Source organism: Grammomys surdaster, unplaced genomic scaffold (assembly GCF_004785775.1).
Source record: "Grammomys surdaster isolate TR1022 unplaced genomic scaffold, NIH_TR_1.0 213, whole genome shotgun sequence".
NCBI lineage: Eukaryota > Metazoa > Chordata > Mammalia > Rodentia > Muridae > Grammomys > Grammomys surdaster.
The window spans coordinates 3357058-3380410 of NW_021604658.1; the positions used below are offsets into that span (position 1 = coordinate 3357058).

A 23353-nucleotide genomic window follows, 5' to 3' on the forward strand; every position below is an offset into this window, starting at 1 on the left:
TTTGTTTTTTCGAGACAGGGTTTCTCTGTGTTGCCCTGGCTGTCCTGGAACTCACTCTGTAGACCAGGCTGGCCTCGAACTCAGAGATCCACCTGCCTCTGCCTCCCAAGTGCTGGGATTAAAGGCGTGCACCACCACCGCCCGGCTCATCCAATCATTTTTTTTTTTTTTTTTTAAAAGATGGTTGTGAGCCACCATGTGGTTGCTGGGACTTGAACTCAGGACCTCTGGAAGAGCAGTCAGTGCTCTTAACCACTGAGCCATCTCTCCAGCCCTCATCCAATCATTTAACTGTAATCCCAAAGAAAGACAGGAAACCAGCTGGGCAAACTCCAAACTCTGCATCTCTATGTCTGATGTCAAAGCAGTCTTCAGATGTCCAACTCCTTTTCATCTTCGTTGACTGCAACAAACTTCTTTCTCCTGGGCTGGTACCACTCCCAGTTAGCAGCTTTTCTCAGCAGATAGATGACGGCTAGCATCTTGAACACCTTGAGATTTCCAAGGCAACTTCAACGTTACAGCTTCTTATTTCAATGTCTAGGATCTACACATAATCTTCTGGGCTCCTCCAAAGGGCTAGCGTCACTTCTCCAACAGCCCTCTGTAGCACTGTAAGCTCACACTGATCCACTGCCTATGCTGTTCTTGGTGATCATTCTATTGCATGTACTGGCATCTCCAATACACTGGGGTCTTCTGCTGCAATTAGGTTTCACTAGCCTCTCATGGGCTCTCTTCATGGTGCCAAGCCTCAAGTTTTTTAGACCCCTTCAGTTGTGGGATGTCAACTGCAACTGGGGCTGCACCTTCACCAATGGCCTTCCATGGCATCTCATAGTGCCAAGCTCAGCTGTTCTTCATGCTGCCTTCATGCCTTCAAAACCAGTACCACCTGGGTGACTCTTACACATTACCAAGTATAGCTGCAGCACAAGGTACAACCTTGGCTATCTCTGGAACACAGCTTCTTTGTGTGCTCAGAAAACACTTCCCAGAAGATATCACCTCAGTGACGCTGGTCTCTCCTTAATCATGGCTAATTTCTTAGCTCTAGCTAATAATAACCATCAATTTTTCCATTAGTTCCTTTTAGTCTGGACTCTAAAGCCAGAGCCACATGGCCAAAGCTGCCGAGTTCTGCTGCTTGCTGGGGCTGGAACATGGCCTCCTTGTTCTATTACATTATCACCAGCTTTCTGTTTTCCAACTCCTTCACTGCCTAACCTTGGCTGTCCTGGAACTTGCTCCATAGACTGACTTTGAACCCAAGAGATCTGCATGCCTGTCTCCTAAGCACTGGGACTAAAGGTGTGATCCACTAAGTCTGGATTTAAGATTTTCTTCACCTAGAATTTGCTCTAGGTTGGCCTTGAACTCAGAGATCTGCTTGTCTTTGCCTCCTGAGATTAAAAGCTTGTACTATCATGCCTTACCTAAACTTAGCTGGGTGGGATCTTGCCCCAAGGGCACTACTGCCTTAATTCAAATTAATATCCTTGAACACAGGATTCGGCTCCATTTCACTTCCTGGTGTCCCTTTAATACTTGAACCATATATTTTGTATCTTTCCTTTCTCAGCTTGCTCCTTTTCATTAAACTGCTCTTCATAAGTGAACTTTAGTAGCCACACAACAGAATCTACACCAGGCTGTTTTGAGACTTCCTTTTTCAAAGCAATTAATCTAAATCTCTTCACCTTAGCCTCAGGCAGACTCTTCAGACAATGGCAAAAAGCAGCCACATTTTCCCCCCAAAATATCACAAAAACAGTCTCTATGTCACATACTGAAATTCTTCTCCACTGACCCATCTTGGGCCAGGCATATACAGCTCAAATCACTCTCAGTAACAAAGTCTTTTATAGGATAGCTACTAGGATAGCTCATTAAGACCCATTTAAAGCATTCCACTGATTTCCAAATCCAAAGTCCCAAATTCCACATTCCTCCAAACAAAAGGATGGTCAGGCCTATCACAGCAATACCCCAGCCCCTGGTACCAGCTTCTGTCTTAGTTAGGGTTTTACTGCTGTGGACAGACATCATGACCAATGCAAGTCTTATAAGGACAACATTTAATTGGGGCTGGCTTATAGGTTCAGAAGTCTAGTCCATTATCATCAAGGCAGGAGCATGGTAGTGTCTAGGCAGGCATGGTTCAGAAGGAACTGAGAGTTCTATATCTTCATCTGAAGGCTGCTAGCAGACTACTGACTTCCAGGCATCTAGGGTGAGGGTTTTAAGCCCACAGTGAAACACATACTCCAACAAGGCCATACCTCCTAATAATGCCACTCCTTGGGCCAAGTATATACAAACTATCACACCAAGATATAAAGATTCCTATTGAAAATGCATTGAAAACTACTTAAAAACAACAAAAACAAAACCCTTTCCCAACATTAGAAGTAAATTACTTTAAAGCGATAGCTTTTAAAAACCATTTCCTATTAGAATAGATTAATGTTTCACTATTTTAATGATAATGTGCTTACAAAATGTTCCTTCCTCATTTTCCCATCAGTACTATGACTGTTGACTGCAGGGAAATGAATCTACCTTTCATAAGCATAACACTTCTCAATCTAGGATGAAACCTGTCTGGACCGATCAGAAAGGCATTCAGTAGACATTATGAAGACATTGTGGTAAATATGAAAAGATCTATGCTGTTTTGACTGAATACAAAAAAAATAGCTTACATCTTTGATGGTAAAAAGGTATCCTAAATACCAAAATAATGTTAAACAGCTACTAGACAGTGCTTGGGTATTTTTAGTGTATGGAGTAAGACATTAAGATACCAACTATCAGTATGCTTAAAATGTTGAGGGTATAAACTCTATGAAACTCGAATTAGTCTCATTCTGAAATGTCATGTGACTACAGAGTGGGAATACGCAGCACCTCACCTGTTGGTGCGCTCCTTCCACATAATACGTAGCTACAAGCACAGCAAGCAGCAGTAAAAAGGACACCACAATGCTTTGACGATGCCACAATCTTAAAAAGAAATGGAAAAAAAAAAAGTCACATTAATCTTACAATTTGTAGAACCAGCCTTTGGGATGTAGAAAGGAGTCAGTCAAGGGACACAGGGCCTGAACCTGAATTATCATATAGCCTCACTCTCACTCAGCCTTTCTCTGCCCAAAGCCTCATTTTGTTCGCACCCCATCTTTGAATTTGGAGATGTATTACAGTGTAACAGGAAGAACACTGGCTTTCAAGCCACAGGCTTGGTTGGCCAAGACATTTAACCAATCTGATTTGCGTTTTTGCTTTTAAAAATCACAATAATCATATATTTGCTTTTCCTTCTTTGTAGAGCTCCTAGAGGGATCAGATGAGCTGAAATTTGTTACAAAATGTTTTATAAATGTTAAGTACAATGAAACTGTAAGATAACAGTATAGACTTAAAAGGACAAGAAAATAACAAGCTCTGAAATTGCTCTCTGCCATATTCAAAACAGCAGGAGCACAGGGTTTAAAGACAGGACACATTTTCAGGCAAAGCTTTTTGCCTGGTTATCAGTAAAGTAGACTTTGTGTATCTACTGCAAACAGGCCTGGTTTCTTTTTAAGACAAAATCAGGAGGAAACAACTACTATCTTTTCCATGTTTCCCCTGGAAGCCAAGAATCAGCAGTCACCTGCAGTAATCTATCAAGCAAATAACATTTCCTCACTACGTCTTTCTTCAAACTGAATATCCCAATTTATTGTTCTCCATTTGTGGAGGGGTGACAGTCTCTATGTAGCCCAGGTTGTCCTCCAAGCATACGGCAGAGGGAGACCCTGGAAACCTGGTTTCTGTGTGGTGGTGACGGTCTGTGCATGGCAGGCAAGCGCTCTAGCTGAGCTACGTCTCCATTCCCTGTTTCAGTTCTCTTTAAACTATAGGAAGGGAAACAGATGTTCCTAGCATAATGTTCTAAATTTAATTAATCCATTTTGGTAAAACAGATGGCAGAGAGTAGGAGACAGCTGAGGACTTCTAAAATTAGTAAATACGATTTATATAAAAAGTAGTAAGAAAGCTCTTTACTTTGAGGTCCATTCCTTCAAAACTACAAGAGTTTCCAGAGAGAAATACTGCAAGGTAATGAGCGGCTGTCTCCACAAGACAATATTCTGTCTTTCTTCCCGATCCCTTCTTTTCTTCTCATGTACTGAAGAGGGGTCTGAAAAACACCAGCATGGAGTTAGAGGAGAATTCCTGACATCTGTGCCACCATGTTCAAAGAATAACAATCGACCCGCCTTGCTGTCTTGTATCTCTAACACAGCATAAAAATATCTTAAACATATAAATGAGATTTAACACTGTGATCATGCAAATTCAAGGAGTTCGAAGTACCAAACTGAGATCAACCTTATGTAGAGGAGGCAATCTATAGAACAAAATTCTAGTCTCTGAAATCTTAACAAAAGAACAAGGATTGTGGTAGGCTTCTGTACTGAAGCCTTAATGGCTTTCCACCTGTCTGTACATCTTTGCCCATCTCTTTCCACTCCATCAGTGACAACTTTGCAGAGTATTCTTTTTAGTTATTATAGAGAAGGATAGTATAATGTATGACTGCTTAGAAAGAAAGTTTCATACATGTCCCAGGTAACCATTCACCGCAAACCCAATAATCCTGAGAAATGGAAACTAGTCCAAACTGTCAGAAATAAAATGAACTGTCATGGTAGCAGCTCCTTTTTGGTGGTGAGGACTGAATCCAGGATTTAACACATGCTGTTCATGTCCTCTGTGCCCTAGCCCTAGATCTGTTATTTTCCCATCAGTATTACTGAGGCAACAACAAACCCTGCAAAAACAAACCAAAACATACACTAAAAATAAATAAAAAAATAAAAAATGTTCTTTACTAATTCCTTTCATAGCATGTATCCTACATAAATGGCACTAAGATGGCCTGTCGTAGTGGCACATGCCTTTAATCCCAGCACTTGAAGTCACACAGATTTCTATGAGTTCGGAGGCAAGCTTGGCCTTTGAGTTCTAGGACAACTAGGGCTGTTACAGAGAAACTTCATCTCAAAATGCACTTCCTCCCCTCAAAAGAAACAGAATCCAACAGTTGTATTTGGACTCAAACTACAAATCTGGGGAAAGATACGTGTAGGTCAGGTATTTCTTCTGCAATCTGTTTTTTTGTTTTGAGATAAGGTGTCAGTACATACCCTAGCTGTCCTAGAATTCACTATGTAGAACTGGCTGGTGTTGAACTCACAGATATCTGTCTGCCTCTGCCAGCATTAAAGGGATGAATCATCTCAAAATGCAGAGGCAAACTACTTGGTCAGTGTAAGGATTAAGTGAAGAAATTCATGTGAAGCCCCAGAAGAACAACACTCACCAAACGCCCATGGAAAATTTGCTGTTAGTGCAGCCACATGATCCTTACCTGTGAAACTTCCATTATGCTGTTCCTTACTCATTGCTACACGTCTCTGGTCACAATTTTTTCCATTCTCTGCCATTTCATAGATCAGTAACTCTGGAGGAGCTAATACAAAAAATAAAGCCCAGCAATACATTAGATTCTTCTGCTTTGTACCCGGGATTAAAACTGAATACAAGGTCGGGCGGTGGTGGTGCACGCCTTTAATCCCGGTACTTGGGAGGCAGAGGCAGGCGGATTTCTGAGAGTTCAAGGCTAGCTTGGTCTACAGAGTGAGTTCCAGGACAGCCAGGGCTATACAGAGAAACCCTGTCTCAAAACAAACAAACAAACAAACAAACAAACAAACCTGAATACAAGAGTAACATGGCATATACCCAAAACGCTAATTGTATGATGTGTTTGCACTATTCTCTCTTTTATAGCAAAGAATTTTATAAACAATTTGTATAATCCTACATAAAACTTGTAGTAAAAGCAAACAAACAAACAAATAAGCAAGCAAGCTTGTGGTTATAAACCTTTTCTAAATAGTTATTCTAGGGCTGGAGAGATGGCTCAGTGGTTAAGAGCATTGGCTACTCTTCCAGAGGACCCGGGTTACCTGGATTCGATTCCCAGCACCCACATGGCAGTTCACAACTGTCGTTATCCAGTTCCAGGGGATCTGGAACCTTCATATAGACTTACATGCAGGCAAAACACCAATGCACATGAAATTTTAAAAAAATTTTGGGTTTTTCTTCCAGATTAAAATTTGGGAGCACTATTCACAGAATAAAGGTATTAAAAACTAGTATCTTCAAATATTGATAAAGTATAGATTCAATATCTAATTTATAAATTAATGTCATACATGACTTAAAGTTACCATATCTTTTTATCCTTTCATCTTTTATAGTCATGTTAACATTATTAGAAAATAAATTCATTGTATCAACTCAAACGTCACTGACTCAGGACTATAGGTCAACTTTATGTAGGACTTGAATGGTAATGGGTACAGAAGATAAGAGTCTCATGTATAAAATATACTGGGCTAGGGATATAGCCAGATGGTAGTAGAATGCTTGCTTAGCATGCACAAAGCCACGGGTTTAATCCCCATCACCACATAAAACTATGTGGCATACAATCATCATCCTAGCATGTGAGAAGCAGAGGTGGAAGGATTGGAAGTTCAAGGACAGTCTGGGCTAAATGAAAGTCTATCTCAAAAGGGGGGAGAAGTGTATATTCAAATAATGAAATTATTCACCCATAAAATAGAAAAATAAATGACAGTGTAACCTGTTTGCAACATCTTGTCATCTACTGGTTGCCAGGTTGACTCTGTTGATTCAGCTACCTACGTTGATGTTTTTTTCCTTCCTCACTATTCTGTTTATGTTCCTTCCAAAGATGCATGCTTGGTAGGATAAAGATAATGGTCATTTGCCAGGCAAGGGTATTGGAGTATTCGTGTGCCCGTGCTAGAACCTCCAAACAAGTTCTCCAAAGATAAGAGCCAGGCATGATGCCTCATTCCTGCAATCTCAGAACTTAAAGAACTGCCACAAGTTTGAGACCAACTTATTCAACAGAATACCAACCTAGCATGGACTACAGTGTAAGGCTGCTTCAAAAAACAGAGGCTAGGGAGACTATTCAGTTGGTGATGTGCTAGCCACACACGCATGAGGACCTAAGTTTGATCCCTAGCACCCAAGTCAAAGTCTAGGTGTTGGGGAGTGTGTTTGTAACCACAGCACTGGCAAGGTGGAATAAGCAGATTCCTAGGACTTGCTAGCCAGACAGCCTAGCCTACTTACTGAGTCCCAGGCCTCAGTGAAAGACCTTATTTCAAAAAGATAAGGTACACAGTAACTAAGGAACAAGGCCCGAGGTGATCTGTGGCTTCCACCTGCTCACACCTATATACAAACATGCTGCTGTTAAGTGTGCCAGTAAAACACACCCACACCAACACACACACACACACACACACACACACAATCAAAACTGCCCTGCCCACTGGCTGGCCAGGGGCAGGGCATTTATATAAAAGAGTTTGTTCGTGCATATGTATTTGTGTGAAACTAACACTAAAAGCTAAGACATCCAAATGGTAGGAGCTTTATGAAAGAATGAACTAAACCAGAAAACAAACCTCGTGCTTCCTTATCAGTGATACCACTGTGGCTCACTCTACTAGTCTGTAACAGGCCCCGAGGTGAGGTTATAGATATGAGTAAGATAAAGCTCGTCTTCAGGAGAGTCTGGCAGAAAACAAAATGAATATATGAGATCAATGACAACACAGCAGAGTGAAACTGGGGTTTTAAGGAACTTAGATTAAAAAAAAAGACTATATAATTTAGAGAAGAAAATAGAGTTTAGAGTTCAACAGAACTCAGTTTAAATCTGACCTTTACAAGCAATTATTCTAGGAACTTGGAACAGGTCTGTAAATCTCTACAAACAAGTTTAACTTTGTTGCTGTTTTGAGGCAGAATCTCATTAGGTAGTGCAAGGTGGCTTCCAACTTATTAAGTAGCATAGGCTGGACTTGAACTCCACAACAGTCTCTTTTTACTTCAGCTTCCTAAGGGTTGAGAACACTAGTTGCTCTATTTGTAAAATAGGGACAACATGGGTTATCAACAGGTACAAAAAAAGGTAATCTATACAACATGCAAATACATATAACCTCCCTCATCTTTTATGGGGTAGGATGGGTGTGTGTACAGACCAGAAGTAGACATCAGCTTGTCTTCCCCCACTGCTCTCCACCTATTTTCTTGAGCCAGGACCTGGAGTTCATTGGTGCAGCTAGCCTGGTTGCAAAGCTCCAGAGATAGTTTGTCTCAGCGCTCACCAGCACTGGGGTTACAGACATGCCTAGCTCTTATATGGGTGCTAGAGATCTGAACTCCTGTCCTCACGGCTGCATGGCAGGCACTTTATCTGCCATGATCATCTCACTAGCTCCTGTCACATCTTTCATATGAATCCAATGAAGACGAGCAGGAATAATATGGTCAAAGCACAATACATTCAAAGGTTGGTTTTATAAATTTATGACAAATTTCTGTAAATATATTGTCAAGAAAACAACATAGCACATATCATTACTATAAAAGAATGACAAAGTTATTTTGTGAAAACATAATATCAGGGGCTGGAGAGATGGCTCAGTGGTTAAAAGCACTGACTGCTCTTCCAGAGGTCATGAGTTCAATTTACAACAACTACATGGTGGCTTCTTCTCCAATGCCCTCTTCTGGTGTGTCTGAAGACAGCTACAGTGTACTCATTAAAATAAATAAATAAATCTTAAAAAAAAGTGAAAACATAAAATCAGAGCATCAAAATAGCTTATAAAGTGAAGTCTAATATTAATGAAATATACTGAGGATGTCTGAAATAGCACTGTCTCCATGAATGATTTTCATTCGTCCATCCACCCACCCATCCATCCATCCATCCATCCATCCATCCATCCATCCATCCATCCATGCATCCATCCATCTATCTTCAAAGACAGGGTTTCTCTATATAGCCTTAGCTACCCTGGAACTTATTCTGTAGACCAGGCTAGCCTTGAACTCACAGAGATACTCCTGCCTCTGCCCAAGTGCTAGGACTAAAGGTGTGCACTACCACTGCCCAGGCCTTCTAGTTACTTAACTTGAAGTTTTGAAGATGCTTATAAGTGTGAAGGTTTGAATTTAGCCAACCCCACAGCCAACTATCCATACATATCACAAGTAAAATGTAATCAATTTGTGGTTAAAAGAACAGCATAAACTGGGAATGGTGACACACATTTAAACACTAACACTCCGGGAGGCAGAGCAGGAGAACTGCCACACATCTAGGGCCAGCCTGGATTACATAATGAGTTCTAGTCAGTGTTGAGATCATGAAGCCATGCATACCCTTGAGCACGCATGCACTCATGCACACATACATGCATGCTTGCATTATGAAGCAAACTTTCCACCAACACCCACTCCTACAAAACTGTGCCCTTCCTCCAGCCTTGAGCAGGCCTGAAAGACCTTGTTTACCACAACAGACCAAGAGATAGGATCTAGGTGAAGTTACCCACCGTGGCTGTGTGGAACTTAGAAGATCTGCCCCTGGGCTTGCCTTGAGATGTCTCCGGCTGGGACCCAGAATGGATTCCGCCACCCATCTCAAGCTGAAACAAGGAAGGGTTGGGGTGGGGCCTTTCCCTTTAAATTGAGAGTTCATCACTAAACTTGGAGCCTTGATCAGAGAACTTTGTCTTGGCTTCATCTCTTCTCGCCCTCCGTCCTCTTTTCATTCCCAGCCCCCCTTTCAGGTGAACCCAGTTGATCTGTGGCAGGCAGCTACACAAAACCATTCTGCTAATCAAACTAATTTTCCCTATTTATTCTTTCCCATAGTATTTTTTTGAATAGACAAAAGAGTTTTATTCAAAACAACTTAGGTCCATTTAAGGTAGAATCTATTAATAATGGTATTGTAGGATTAAAGGTTTTGTTTTTGAAATATTGTAACAGGAATTATTTTTAGCAAATAATCTGTTCTTATACAATATACTAAAAAATCTGATATTTCCTTCTCAAAAATATTCTCTATAATAAAACATAAAATAGGGGGCTTGGAAAGATGGCTCAGCAGTTAAGAGCACTGACCGCTCTTCTAGAGGTCCTGAGTTCAATTCCCAGAAACCACATCGTGGCTCACAACCATCTGTAGTAGGATCACCTCTTTTGGTGTGTCTGAAAACAGCTACAGTATACTCATAAATATAATAAATAAATCACTAAAAAACCCAAAATAATCTGGATTTTATCTGTTAGAAATAATCAAGAGAAGTTAGTTTTTTAGTCAGTCTAGCTCTTCACATAAGAAACAAATTCGGTTTTAACATTTTAAAAAACCTGTACTATTTCCCAAGAAGAAATTACAATATAAAGACAAATAAACTAAGAAAAAAAGGGGTTCTGCACAATTAAATTATAAACACATCAGAACCTCTTGGGAGTTAAGGATATGACTCAGTGGTAAAGCACTGGCCTTCATACAGTCCAGGCCTTGTGTTTGACAGCCAGTGCCACAAGCAAACAAAATAAACCTTCTTTTTCCATTTGACCATTTCCAAGATAGTGGTGTGGTGATACACACCCATAACCCCAATACTTGTGACTGAAGCAGGAGATGGAAGACAGTCTCCACTACATACTCAGATCCTGTTGATAGAAATTAATTCCTAATTTAGAACATATTTTTTTTTTTTTTGCCACACACATTGCAGAGCTCTGCAAAGCTACCATGTCCCTGAGACCACTCTGTAATTTTAAGGTGGGTCAGAATAACTAGACATAGCTGGGAAAATAAAATACAACAGAACAGCCACTTTAAGTTCGCTCCGTAAATATCTATCAAGTGTTCATTGGTGCTAGTTATTATCTGAGATGCCAAACCCCAGCCCTTTAACTGATATTCAACATTTTCTTAGTTATCAACTTAGTTTCTTTCTGTGAATGTGTGGCACTCCTGGGAATGATCATGGGACATCATGCATGTGAGACAAACACTTCTACTGACCTACAGCCTCAGCTGTACACAAAACAAAACCAGAGGGAGAACCCTCAGTTCTTGTACTACTAAACATATTCCCACCCATTTGAGCACAGACTTACGACATCAAAGGCCTGTGGGGAACACACATTCCATACTAACCCCTTTCCCCTTTTTTGGGACTTAGCTCCTTCAGTCCTCTCTGTGATCGATCAATCTTGGCTTCTTTATCTCTGGCAAATAAACATCATCTACAACTTCCCATTTCTGTCCTGCAGTCTTCATTTCCTCAGCAGCAAATCTCTACTCCACTGCAGTAAGAGTGAAGTTAAGACTTCACCTCTGACTCCAGGAAATCAAGACGTGTCTTTCATCAAGAGCAATAGTGTCTCAGTGAGCCTCTTACCTAGCTGGGGGCAGGCAATCACTCTCTCCTTGAAGGGTCTGGCTTCCTCCCCACTTCTCTGCATACTCTGCTGACAGCTCTTTCTGCTTTGACTCTTGGAGTTACTCAGTGCCTCCTCCCAAGTTCCTTTTTGCATTCTCTTCACACTCTCTCCCTAATGATGTCATCTAGTCATTCCACCTTAAATACCCTCTGCATAGTGACAATTCTCTTCCTCTCAAAAGTAGGATGTTCTGCATGACAGTGCCTTATGAATATTCTGTAAGAATAATCAGATCACAGAAGGACTCAAGTATTCAAGTCTAACTTACTCCTATATTGCATACATAGGCAGGCAGAAGTCAAGTGACTCAGGTAATGTCACAGAACAAGTTACAGCAAACCTAAGAGCAGTAACCAGATACAACATAGCCTGCAATAGCAATACGGACTGTGCTGACCTGTTGGCAAGACACTTTCAAACTAAATATAGATTATTTCTTGGAGAATTTTGAGAGAAACAATCTCAATATATGTATTTCTCCTTGTATTAGAAAATTAGTATTTTAGTTTATAAGGCTGGTTGGAATAATTCTAACCCCTACAGGTCATTCAGTTGTATGTTTATTAACTCAAGTTTTTTCTTCTTTTTTTTCTGCTTTTCTCCTCCCTTTCCTTCAGATTTATTATGTATACAAGTGCTCTGTCTTCAGACACCCAGAAGAGAGACTCAGATCCCATTACAGATGGTTGTGAGCCACCATGTGGTTGCTAGGATCTGAACTCGGAACCTCTGGAAGAGCAGCCAGTGCTCTTAACCTTTGAGCCATCTTTCCAGCCCTGTTTTGTTTGTTTGTTTTGTTTGTTTGTTTGTTTTGTTTTTTTTTGATATATGCTTTCTCTGTGTAGCCCTAGCTGTCCTGGAACTCCCTCTGTAGATGAGGCTGGCTTTGAACTCACACAGATCTGCCTCTGCTGCGACTTAATTAGTGAGCCACCGAGTCAAGCTTCAAATTTCTAAACTACAAAGCCAAGGCTCAGCTCCCGTTCTAGATGCCCTGTGAGGACACAAGTCTCTATCTACCTACCTTTTATCTGAGAAATACACCCTGTCTTTGCTGCTTGTGTTGTCAAGTTTAGATGGATACCAATCTAGAATCTACACACTCTATTAATATCACTCATCATCTCACCTGTTAGAGGCAGAGGGAAATTTATTCCTGAAAGTTTCCAATATGTTCTGATTAAGTTGACATCATATTAGGAGAATTATTTAGATTATGTATTCCATGTCTACTTCCCAAGACAGAACTTAGTTATATCCTACCCCATTTCTGCTTTCCTTCTCAGCTTAAAATAGTGTAAAATTTTTATACCCAGAAAAGAAAAAATATCATTTTCACTTAAGTCTCTCTTAAATTTTCTTTAATAAAAAACTTACACACATGGATGTTTTGCCTGCATGTATATCTGAGCATCAGATGTATGGAGTATCTATGGAGGCCAGAAGAATTACGTGGCCTGGAGCTGGAGTTTCAGATGGTTATGAGCCACTATATTGGTGCTGTGAATTGAACTGGAGTCCTCTGCAACAGCAGTAAGCGTTCTTAACTGCTGATTCATTCTAGCCCATAGTTTTTTCTCTTTCTTTTAAAATATTTCTTTGGGTAATTTAAGATTTTGCATTTGAACCTATTTGTATAATGTGCCCATCTTAATTTCCATTTCATCTTTAAATGTTTTTGTTTTGCCTTGGGGGATGGTCTGCAAGTTAGTTTTGGAAGGAAGTATATAGATCTAGGCATACTGATTTATCCCTGTACTCTCAGCTTTTGGAAAGCTAAGGCCATGAAATGCATAACGATTTCTAGGCCAGTATGTGCTAGTGTGAGATCCTATCTCAACAAAACAAAACACATGATGACACAAACGTGTAATCCCAGCACTCATGAGGCAAAGCCTGGGGAAACCTCACAAATTTTAGGCTAGACAGAGCCAGAACATGTCACAAAAAAGCAAAAAAACAAACCAAAAAACCCAACAACAATCAAATTACCTAAAGAGATTACATTTAAGTGCTCTGCATAACGACTTGGCAGATAGGAGGACAATTTCTCCACGCACTTTTCTTTAACAACAACAGCAACATAACTTCATGTGTATAGGTGTTTTGCCAACATGTATCTAAGGAGACTGAAGAGGGCATTGGATCTCCTGGAGCCAGAATTGCAAGTAGTTGTATGCTACCATGTAGGTTCTGGGAACCAAACCTTAATCCTCTGCAAGGGCAGGTGCTCTTAACTGTGGAGCCAATGCTCCAGCCCCTCCTCATCCTTTTCTTGAAGGTAGAACACACAAATACCACCCTCCATACTCCCTTACAGGCATTTGCCTTCTACACTTTTCTACACTATACATAAGCCTACATAACTGGTTCTCACAACAACAGAAGCACCCACAGAATCAGAACTCGTTGTTCTACAATCCCCCCATAATCTAAACATTTTGAAATGTACTAAAATGACAACCTATTCAAAGTCATTTGAGGTAGCAGGGCAGTGGTGGTGCACACCTTTAATCCCAGAACTTGGGAAGCATAGGCAGGCAGATCTTTCTGAGTTCCAGGCCAGCCTGGTCCACAGACTTGAAGTTACCACCCACCCAAAATTTACTTGAGGATAAAAACCTACATGGGGGTGGAGGGGGACTGGAGAGACGTCCCAGTAGTTAAGAACACTGGCACTCTTCCAAAAGACCCGAAGTTCAGTTCCCAGCACCCATATAATAGCTCACAACTGCTTATAACTTCAGTTCTAGGGAATCCAATGCATTCTTCTGGCTTCCACGAGCACCAAGCACACATGGTACATAAACACACATGTAGCCAACAGCCATACACATTAAAAAATAACCTAAACTGAGCTGTGGTGGTGCATATCTTTAATCCCAGCACTCGGAAGACAAAGGCAGGTAAATCTTTTAGTTCAAAGCCAGTCTGATCTACAAAGTGAGTCTGAGGCTAGCCAGGGCCACACAGAGAAACTCTGCCTAGAAAAACAAACTCTTTCAAAGCTTCCACAGGTAGGATAAGATGAAACAATGAGTCACTTTTCACAATTCAATGTAGTAGGATAAATTCTGGATCATGTATCATGAAATACTGTCAAGATCCTGTATATGGAAGTAAATCCAAAGGATTCTTGCTCTGTTTAAAAGTCTGAAATGTCCTCAAGCAGGAATTCAGCATAAATTCTTGACCTTCAGTGTAGCCTACTTTGTAGTGAGGTCCTACAGTATGTTAGTTCTGCTTATAGAGTGAGGCTCCTAAGTTAAACTTAATATTCCTTACAATAATTCAATTTGTAGATTAAGTCAGAAGACAGAAGTAGAACAGAAACATACCCAGAATATGAAACAACATTTCAGACATGAGAAATATCTATAAAGGTTGTGTTTAAAATAAAAGTTTGGTGTTAAAATATGTGTTTTTGTTTGGTTTTGGCAGAAATATTTAGAAAGCAGTGCTATCAGCTCACAAAGGGTCTTTGTAGGCTGTACATTCAGTGCTAAGACTATAATACTCTATTCATTTTAAACATTAGCCCCATTTATAAGACAAAAACAATACAAAACCAAATTATTTAGTTTTCGGGCCCTCCAAAGGGGAGGGGGTTCCACCAAGTTAGCATCAACCTAAAAGCAGTACCCAGATGAAGCACGGCCTTAAACACAGTATGGAATATGTATCCATGTAGTCAAGACACTGCTCTTCCTTAAAATTAAATAAAGCAAGACGGCTTAGTGGGTACAGGCGCTTGCCACCAAGGCTGGCGACCAGAGCTCAATCCCAGGTCCCACATTGTAAAGGGAGAGAACTGACTCCTGCAAATTGTCCCCTGACTGCCACAGGCATGCTTTGGCATGCATGCACAGATCCACATAAAGATGTGTGTATGGAATAAGGTTTTTTCAAACAATTGTGTGATGACACAATAATAGCAATCCCCTAAGATAAAAGTTGCTGGAAAAGTTAACAACAGAAAGAAAAGTAAGAACACTAGACTCACTGATTCTCATTTTCTTGGCAATACTGTTTCATAATTAACATCCTTTGACGCCAGGTTCTAAATGAACCTCAGTTCTTCATTGGAGTCATACAAGGATGTTAACTTAGGTATTCAACCTTCCAGTTATCTTTCTGCTTTCAGAAGTATCTAACCTTGGGCAGAAGGGCTACACATATCTAGTTATAGTCCACTTCCAGAATAGCTGCAAATTCCCTAAAGTTCTAAAGATTAAGGACCTGCAAATCTGAGCTTTAGAAACTGGAGAAACAATCTAAGTGAGAAGTATACCCTGACTCAATGCACACCATCAAAGAAATTAAGAGCACCAGATGGAGTAGACAATAGAAACAAACTGTCACATGGTTATGCCAGATAAAAAATGTGTTTCCTGGAAATACATCAATTGATGGGGAATGAATGGGAAATCCCTTGAATGTTTTTAACTTAATTTCTTAAGTCTTGGGGAATTGCTGTACAGATAGACTGGCCTCAAATTGTTGACAACTACCCTGCTCATCCTCCTCCTGAGTGCTGGGGTTCTATGCACACATGTATTTTCTATCTGAGAGGGGTCCTAAAATTAATATTTTTGGATGTAAAGAATGACTGTACCATGTCTTATAAAAAGATTTTCAAAAGCTGTGAGGTTCGTGGAACCTTGGATATTCTTTCCACCAATGCCTTTTGCAACCTACATACCTAAAGGTTTCTGGAAAAAGTTTGAGTCAAGTGGTTCATGGAATTAGATAGCAGCATTTGACAAGGCTGACTACTCCTTGAAGATATTCTGAATACGTAAAAACTGCCATCTGCCCCTTACTTTCTTAGTACCATCCTTGCTAGACATAGCCACTGTATCTAACTCCTTTCTTACTCATGCCTACCTCTGTCCTGGTTTTAAATTTTATTACAATTATTTACTTGTATTGGAGGGGAGGGTACTACCCAGCTCACAGTGGGGATGTGGAAGTTTTTAAAACACTACTTTATTCTTTTTAGATTTACTTATTTTATATGTATGAGTGCCTGCATGTATGTATGTGTACCATGTGTGCTCCCGGTGCCAACAAAAGCCAAGTGCCAGATCCTTTAGAACTGGAGTTAGACACAGTTGTGAACCAGCATATGGATGCTGGGAACCAAATCCAGATCCTCTAGAGAGCAGCCAATGTTCTTCCTACCCCACCACCATACTAGTTTTGCATAGCTGACCATTCTTTTTCCTAACACTTTTCTTTTCATTTGTTTAGTGTATGCCACAGCCCACATGCACTGATCAGAGGACAATGTGTAGGAGTCTGTTTTCTACTTCCAACATGTGGGTTTTGAGAATCAAACTCAGGTGCCAGATTTGCAAGCAAACACCTTCACCTGTTGAATTATCTCAAGGACTCCCCCAACACTTCCCTCCACCCCAAGTTGGGATGGGGTGCCACAGTGTGTGTGGGAGATCAGAGGAAAACCTGTAGGAGTCACTTTTCTCCCTACCTAATGTGTGTTGGGCTGCCAGGCTTGGCAGCAAATGCCCCTGTCATAGCTTTTTCTTTATCTGATGTTGGGCCTCTCCTTTCCCTATCTCCATAGTAATCTATCTGGTCCTGTGATTTAAAAGTGTCTTGATTTACAGCTCTGGTTCTGACCTCCAGAGTTATGTATGTAATAGTACTACTAGGATGATTCTTCCTCTCAAATTTAAAACCCTTTCTCACTCATGCCTACCTCTGTCCTTGTTTTAAATTTTATTACATTCATTTACTTGTATTGGAGGGGAAGGTACTACCCAGGTCACAGTGTCAGGACAACTTGGCAGGAGTTGATGCTCTCTCCATTATGTGGGTCCCTGAGGCACCTTTACCTACTGAGCTATCTCTCCTGCCTGTATGTATGTATGTATGTATGTATGTATGTATGTATGTAGTATGTATGTATGTGTGTTTATTTATTTCATACAGGGATTCTCTGTTTAGCTCTGGCTCTCCTGGAATCCACTTTATAGATCAGGCTGTCTTTGACCTTAGAGACCCACCTGCCTCTCTGCCTCTGGGATTAAAGCTGCGCACAAATATATCCAGCTTCTACCTAACTTGGTAGAAAAACAAACACGGCCTTATCCAAATTTTCCTTCTCCTATTACCTGGAATAACCACCCACCAGTTACTAAACCCAGAAGTTAGTCATTCTTGACTTATAAAAAAAATCATTTCTCTTATTCAAAATCAAGTTCTATTTCAAGTATATCTACACAGTGTTCTAGATCTTTTTAAAACATTTATTTGTGGTTGATGGGGTGGGGGCAGCAGGTGGTTCCTTGCATGGAACACATGTGAAGGTCAGAGGATGATTTGTCAGTCAATTTTCTCCATCTACCATGTGAGCTCTGGGGATTGAACTCAGGCTGTGAGACATGGTAACAATTAACTTCATTGTTAGTGCTGAGCCATCCTCTCTCCAACTTGGTCACCCTTCTATTAGGCCATCTTCATCACTATCCTTGTACGACTGCAGTGGACTCATTTCTCTCTCCATGAGTTCAAGGCCAGCCTGGACCAGAGCAAGTTCCAAGACAGCCAGGCCAACACAAAAAAAACCCTGTCTCAAAAAACAAAACCAACCAGCCAAACAAACAAAAAGATTATCAATAATAATACAAAATGACAAGGGAATGGCTACAAAAATGTTTTTTTTCCAATAAGAATCACAGACATGCTGTAAAATATTCACATAAAAAATGAACATAGAGATATTTACTTATGAAACTGCGTTAGTAATGATTAAATGGCAACTAAAAGGCTGAGAAAGAGTTCTCAGCAACAGCTCAGTGTCCATAAAATGATGGCAACCACAGTCCCAGCCAACCAGACGCTAGGCACTGCTCTAAATGCCTTCCTTGACTCTACTCACTGACCCTTGGAACAGAAAGAAAGGGTACTGACTTCACAGCCTAGGAGGAAACCAAGATAACAAGAAATTAAGTAACCAGCTCAGGAGTCATGGTAATTGACCTGGAATTTGAACCAAAGTCCCAGTTTCCTTCTTCTCCTCCCACCTAGACAGGTTTTCTCTGTGTAGCCCTGGCTGTCCTGGAACTTGCTCTGTAGATCCGGCTGGCTTGGAGTTCGGACTGGCTTGGAACTCAAGAGATCAACCTGTCCCTGCCTCCTGAGTGTTGGGATTAAAGGCGTACATCACCATGTGTGACCCTCAACTCCCATTCCTTACGTTATTGGCATGGTCCTTCCAGATAAGCTACAAGATTACAGCTACTCTGAAAGAATCCACAAAGAGAGAATGCCACAACAATCTACACAAGAGTCAGGGGACACTAACATCTGCAGTAATTATAGGTAGATAAACTGGAATAAAATTACTCAAGGGATTGTCACTGCTTAATTTAAATATGCCTGAACTTCAAATGTCACCTTTTACATGGCACAGAAAAGTATCTCCTGCTCAAATATACAAGAAACATATTTTTAAATAGCTTATTCTTAATTTATGTGCATTGGTGTTTGCCTGCTTTTATGTCTGTCTGTATGAGAGTGGCAGATCCCCTGGGAGTGGAGTTACAGACAATTGTGAGGCTCCATGTGGGTGCTGGGAATTAAACTCAGGTCCTCTGGAAGAACAGGCAGTGCTGAGCAATCTCTCCAGCTCCTCAAAGAACATATTTTAAAATGAGCTTTATTTAAGGATTTATATATTACATAACTTCAGCTCAGCAAACTCTATCCAAAGTCACCCTCCTAAACAAATTTTAGAGTTTCTAGAGACAACATACTCTTAAGTTTATTCTAGCAGGGAGTGACACTGTACCCCTTTCAATGCAGCATTCCAGAGGCAGGCAGATTTCTGTGAGTTTCAGGCCAGTCAGCTCTATATCATGAGTTCCAGGCCAGCTAGAAAACAGCTGTCTATAAACAAAAACAGCCAACAAAATAAATAAATAAATAAATAAATAAATAAAACAAAACCCTCCAAACAAACAAAAAAGTTTTCACTCTAGGTGTTGGGGTACGGCTAGCAGTTGAGCCCACAGTAGTTGACACAAGGCTCTGGGTTCAATTCCAAGCAGTATCTCCTAAACAACTTTACTCTACAGTGAAGTTATAACTGCTTCACTGCTTCTGGTTCCTCAGGTTTGCTAATCTAGAGTTCACTTCCATCAGCAGCACTTAGGAGCCTCAAGCAGCACCAGCACTACCACTCCCATAGAGGAAAAACTACATGGGTTCTGTGAAGTCAGTGGAAGTAAAGGTTGAAAACACATGATTTATTCTTCTATAATGGATATTTACCTAGAATGACAGTTACAGAAATGACCCTAAAGATGAAAATTAATAAAATAGAATATCAGATTTACAGTTGCTCAGAAAGTTCTTTATATCAAGAGGGAAAAGAAATGAATACAGTTTTTTCCTATGTATCAGCAACACTCAATAAGAGACATGTTACAGGGACTCTGTCACTACTACTAAATGACATTTCACAGTACTTGATAGATTGTAAACTGAGAATATTCTGGAAAATATAAGTAATTTTCTTTCCTTACTACATCCTATTGAAGACTTTTAATCTTTAACTTGTGACAAGGTCTTACTACCCAGTCCATCCAGACTGTCTCTGAACTCAGTACCCTCCTACCCCAGTCTTCCAAACATTGTGACCACACATGTGCCCTCCCTGGCTTTCTTACCCTGTGAATCTCACTAAGCAGTTTGTCTCTACAATTTACAAGATTAAAGAAGCAAAGTCGGGAAGGGGATTACAAACATACAACACACATCTGTCTTTCATACAAAGAACACAGTGTTATGTAAACCAGGCTATTACTAAAGCTTATCAGGATTCCCGAGGACAACTTCAGAAGAATGGAAAGAACACTTAAGAACTCAAGTCTAGCTCAGGCTCCGGCTTTGCCTACTTTAGAAGTCCTCAGGACAGCCAATCACAGATTGTTTCTAGGTCCTAAGGTTTCCCTCTATTAAATTAGAAGGTGCTACTGTGCATTCAGAAGACATAACTACAATGTGAAATGCTGGCTTCAGTAAATAATAAGGATTCTTACTAACTGTAAGCAAAGGTAGGCTACTTCTAATGATTAGTCAATTATAGTTGATTAATTTTTAATATATGTGCTTTGGTGTTCTGCCAGAACAAAAACTTTCGGGTCTTCTGTACTTGGGAATTCTCAGCTGATAACACACGATGACTGAGAAGGTCAGACTTAAACTATTACATGCATAGCTATGCTCATCTTCTAGTCACTTACTTATTAACTAACGTGACTAATTTCAGGCCACTCATGGCTGGCTTTCTTGTGTTCAAAAGTAGGGCAAAAACCATCATCATAAATATGGGTAATAATACACTCAGAATAATAAAAAAACACATGATATAAATCAGCAAGTTTTGAAATACTTCAAAGTAACACATTCCACAGTTATGTATTTCTACCTCTGAGCAAAAAATGATTTCGCATGTACCATCTCACTAGACACTATGACAGTCATATGAAATACAGTGAGTCCTTTTATCAACCCAATCTAGAGCAGCTCTGAATGCTGGGTAACTTGCCAATCATTACTCAGTAAGCGCTGGAGCCCAGACTTTAATCCAGGTCGTCTGATTTAAGACTAAGTGATCTTTCCAGGTATAGCAGCCTTTAATCTCAGTACTCAAGAGGCAGAGCAAGTAGATCTCTTGTGAGGTTGAGGTTACCCAGAGCTATATAATAAGATCCTGTCTCAAAAATAAAATGAATTGGAATGATCTTCAAAATCCTAAAACGTGGTGATTTGAGCCAACATTAAGAAACTGTTGGAAAAGTAAAAAACTATAAAAACCAAACAAGCAAAAGGACCAAACAAACCAGAAATAACACAACAAACAGCAGAAAAGAAAGTACTTAGCTGGGTGTAGAGGAGTGTGCCTTTAATCCCAGCAATCAGGAAGCAGAGGCAAGAGGTTCTTTGTGAGTTACAAGCTACCCTGGTCTACTACATAGTGAGTTCCAGGCCAGCCAGAGCTACACAATAAAATCCTGTTTGAAATAAGTAAATAAAATAGGAGAAAGAAAAGAAGAAAACAATTTAGCAGTTGTGTAATCGGTAAGTAAACAAATCAGTTTTTAAATTAATGACATATCAAACTTACAATTCAAAAATGTGTCACCTCTCTTCAAAGAGAAGTATTCCCTGGGGTCTTTAATCCTAGCACTCTTTGTGAGTTCAAGGCCAGCCTTGTCTAAAGAGCAAGTTCTAGAACAGCCAGGGCTACAAAGAAACCCTGTCTCAAAAACCAAACCAAACCAAACCAAAAAAAAGGACAAGTGTAAAACAGTTCAAAGACTCAAAACTAAAAACAATATGGAAACAAACAGGCTTAAACTAGCTGTACATAAATTGGTAAACAGCATCAAACCATTTGCCAGAGCAGTTCAGATATGTGGCCATATGTATACATTCCTCTGGAATGTGTGCCTCAGGGATTTAACTGTATTGTTAAATGTATCCAAGAAGGATAAACCCCTTAAAAATGCATCTGTGTTTTAGATAACATAGGCAAATAAGTTAAAAAGAAGAAATTACCACTTTAGAATAACTTTGCATCTATTCGAATTGGTCATGTGTCTGGTACACCAGGATCTTTCTCCCAAACGTCAACAAAAAACATAACCTTGAATACAAAAATAACTGCCTATTAAATAAGCTTCTCCCCTAAAATCAGACCCAATGATAACACAATTCTCAGACAATAACAGTTGGAATATAGCTGGACCCAGCACTTGGGAGGTGGAGGCAGGTGGACCTGAGTTCAAGACAGCCTGGTCTACAGAGCAAGTTCCAGAACAGCCAGGGCTACACAGAGATATCCCATTTCAAAAACTAAAATAAAACAGTTGGAATATTAAATTCTTCATTATGCCAAGAGAAATACAGGTAAAGCTGCTCTAAATGATCAATCTTTCTACAAAATGTCTCACAAGCATCAAGAAAAAAACTGAAAGATAAGAAATGACATTGCCAATATACACATACGGCACCAATCTATGCATTATTTGATTTTTTTTTGATGGAGTATAAGAAAAGCAAAAGATGCATACGTAAAATCAACTGGAAGTCATAAGCAACCCATAGCTGCCCAACTCAAGGCCATGCACTGAAATTGTAAAGACTTTTAAGTCCCTGTCTTGCTGCAAGTACTTCCACTGCGGTGAAATGAAAATGTTGGGGATCAGGAGTTTGGAAAAATCAGCGAGCTCTCTTTTTTTATGACAGTCGGAGGAAGAGCAGGTTGGGTCCACAGCAAGAACTCTGAGAGCTAAAGCCCCCTACCTTTGACTACTCTGCACTGTCAGGACACCCGAATGCCTTCGTTTCATGGAGATATGCTTAGCGTACTGAGCTAGTGGCTGGAGAGGAGAAAGACCCCATTGAAAGGTCCTGAGAATCAGCTCGGTCATCAGCAGCGAAAATCTTCTTCATTTAACTCAAGGCTCTCGACAGCCCGGGAGTAGGGTTCTCTGTAAAAGCCAAAGACGGCTACCAAGTCTGGAACGAACGGTCGGGAGTGTCTGTTCAATGTCCCAGTAACCAACCGCGGAGAGGTGTCCCATATAGCCTGGCTACCGCCAGCTGACACAGCCAGTCAGCAGTGACCTGAGACATCTCAAGTGGAAACCAGCGTGTTCTGTGTCTGCATCACCCAAGTGCGAGCGCCACAGAAGAAGCCGAGCTGTGGAAAACCTCGGCTTGGACCCCCGACTCCCCGCTTTCGCTCACCTACCCGCTCAGACCACGGCTTCTTCGGATCTCAGGATCCTGGAAGCCGCTCACAACACCGACTCTCACACCCGCCGCTGGGCTCCAGCCAACCGGAACTCGCTCGCGTCACTTCCGGTCCGGCTCCTCTAAGGAGCCCGCCTCC

At 40.6% G+C, this 23353-nt stretch overlaps 1 protein-coding gene across 2 annotated transcripts in view; it reads right to left on the minus strand.

Annotated features, from left to right (window-relative positions):
- Vmp1 (vacuole membrane protein 1) overlaps window positions 1-23348 on the minus strand; it is a 94117-nt gene extending 70769 nt beyond the window's left edge. The window contains exons 1-4 of one of the 2 annotated variants that reach the window (XM_028772275.1): window positions 23213-23348; window positions 5423-5524; window positions 4054-4189; window positions 2916-3006 (exon numbers count right to left, since the gene is read on the minus strand). In XM_028772275.1, coding sequence (XP_028628108.1) covers window positions 2916-3006; window positions 4054-4189; window positions 5423-5498 — 303 coding nt within the window. In that variant the 5' untranslated portion in view covers window positions 5499-5524; window positions 23213-23348. Of the gene's footprint in view, window positions 1-2915; window positions 3007-4053; window positions 4190-5422; window positions 5525-23208 lie in introns of both variants that reach the window. The other variant, XM_028772276.1, reaches the window with a different exon arrangement.
- Between the last annotated feature and the right edge of the window lie 5 nt (window positions 23349-23353).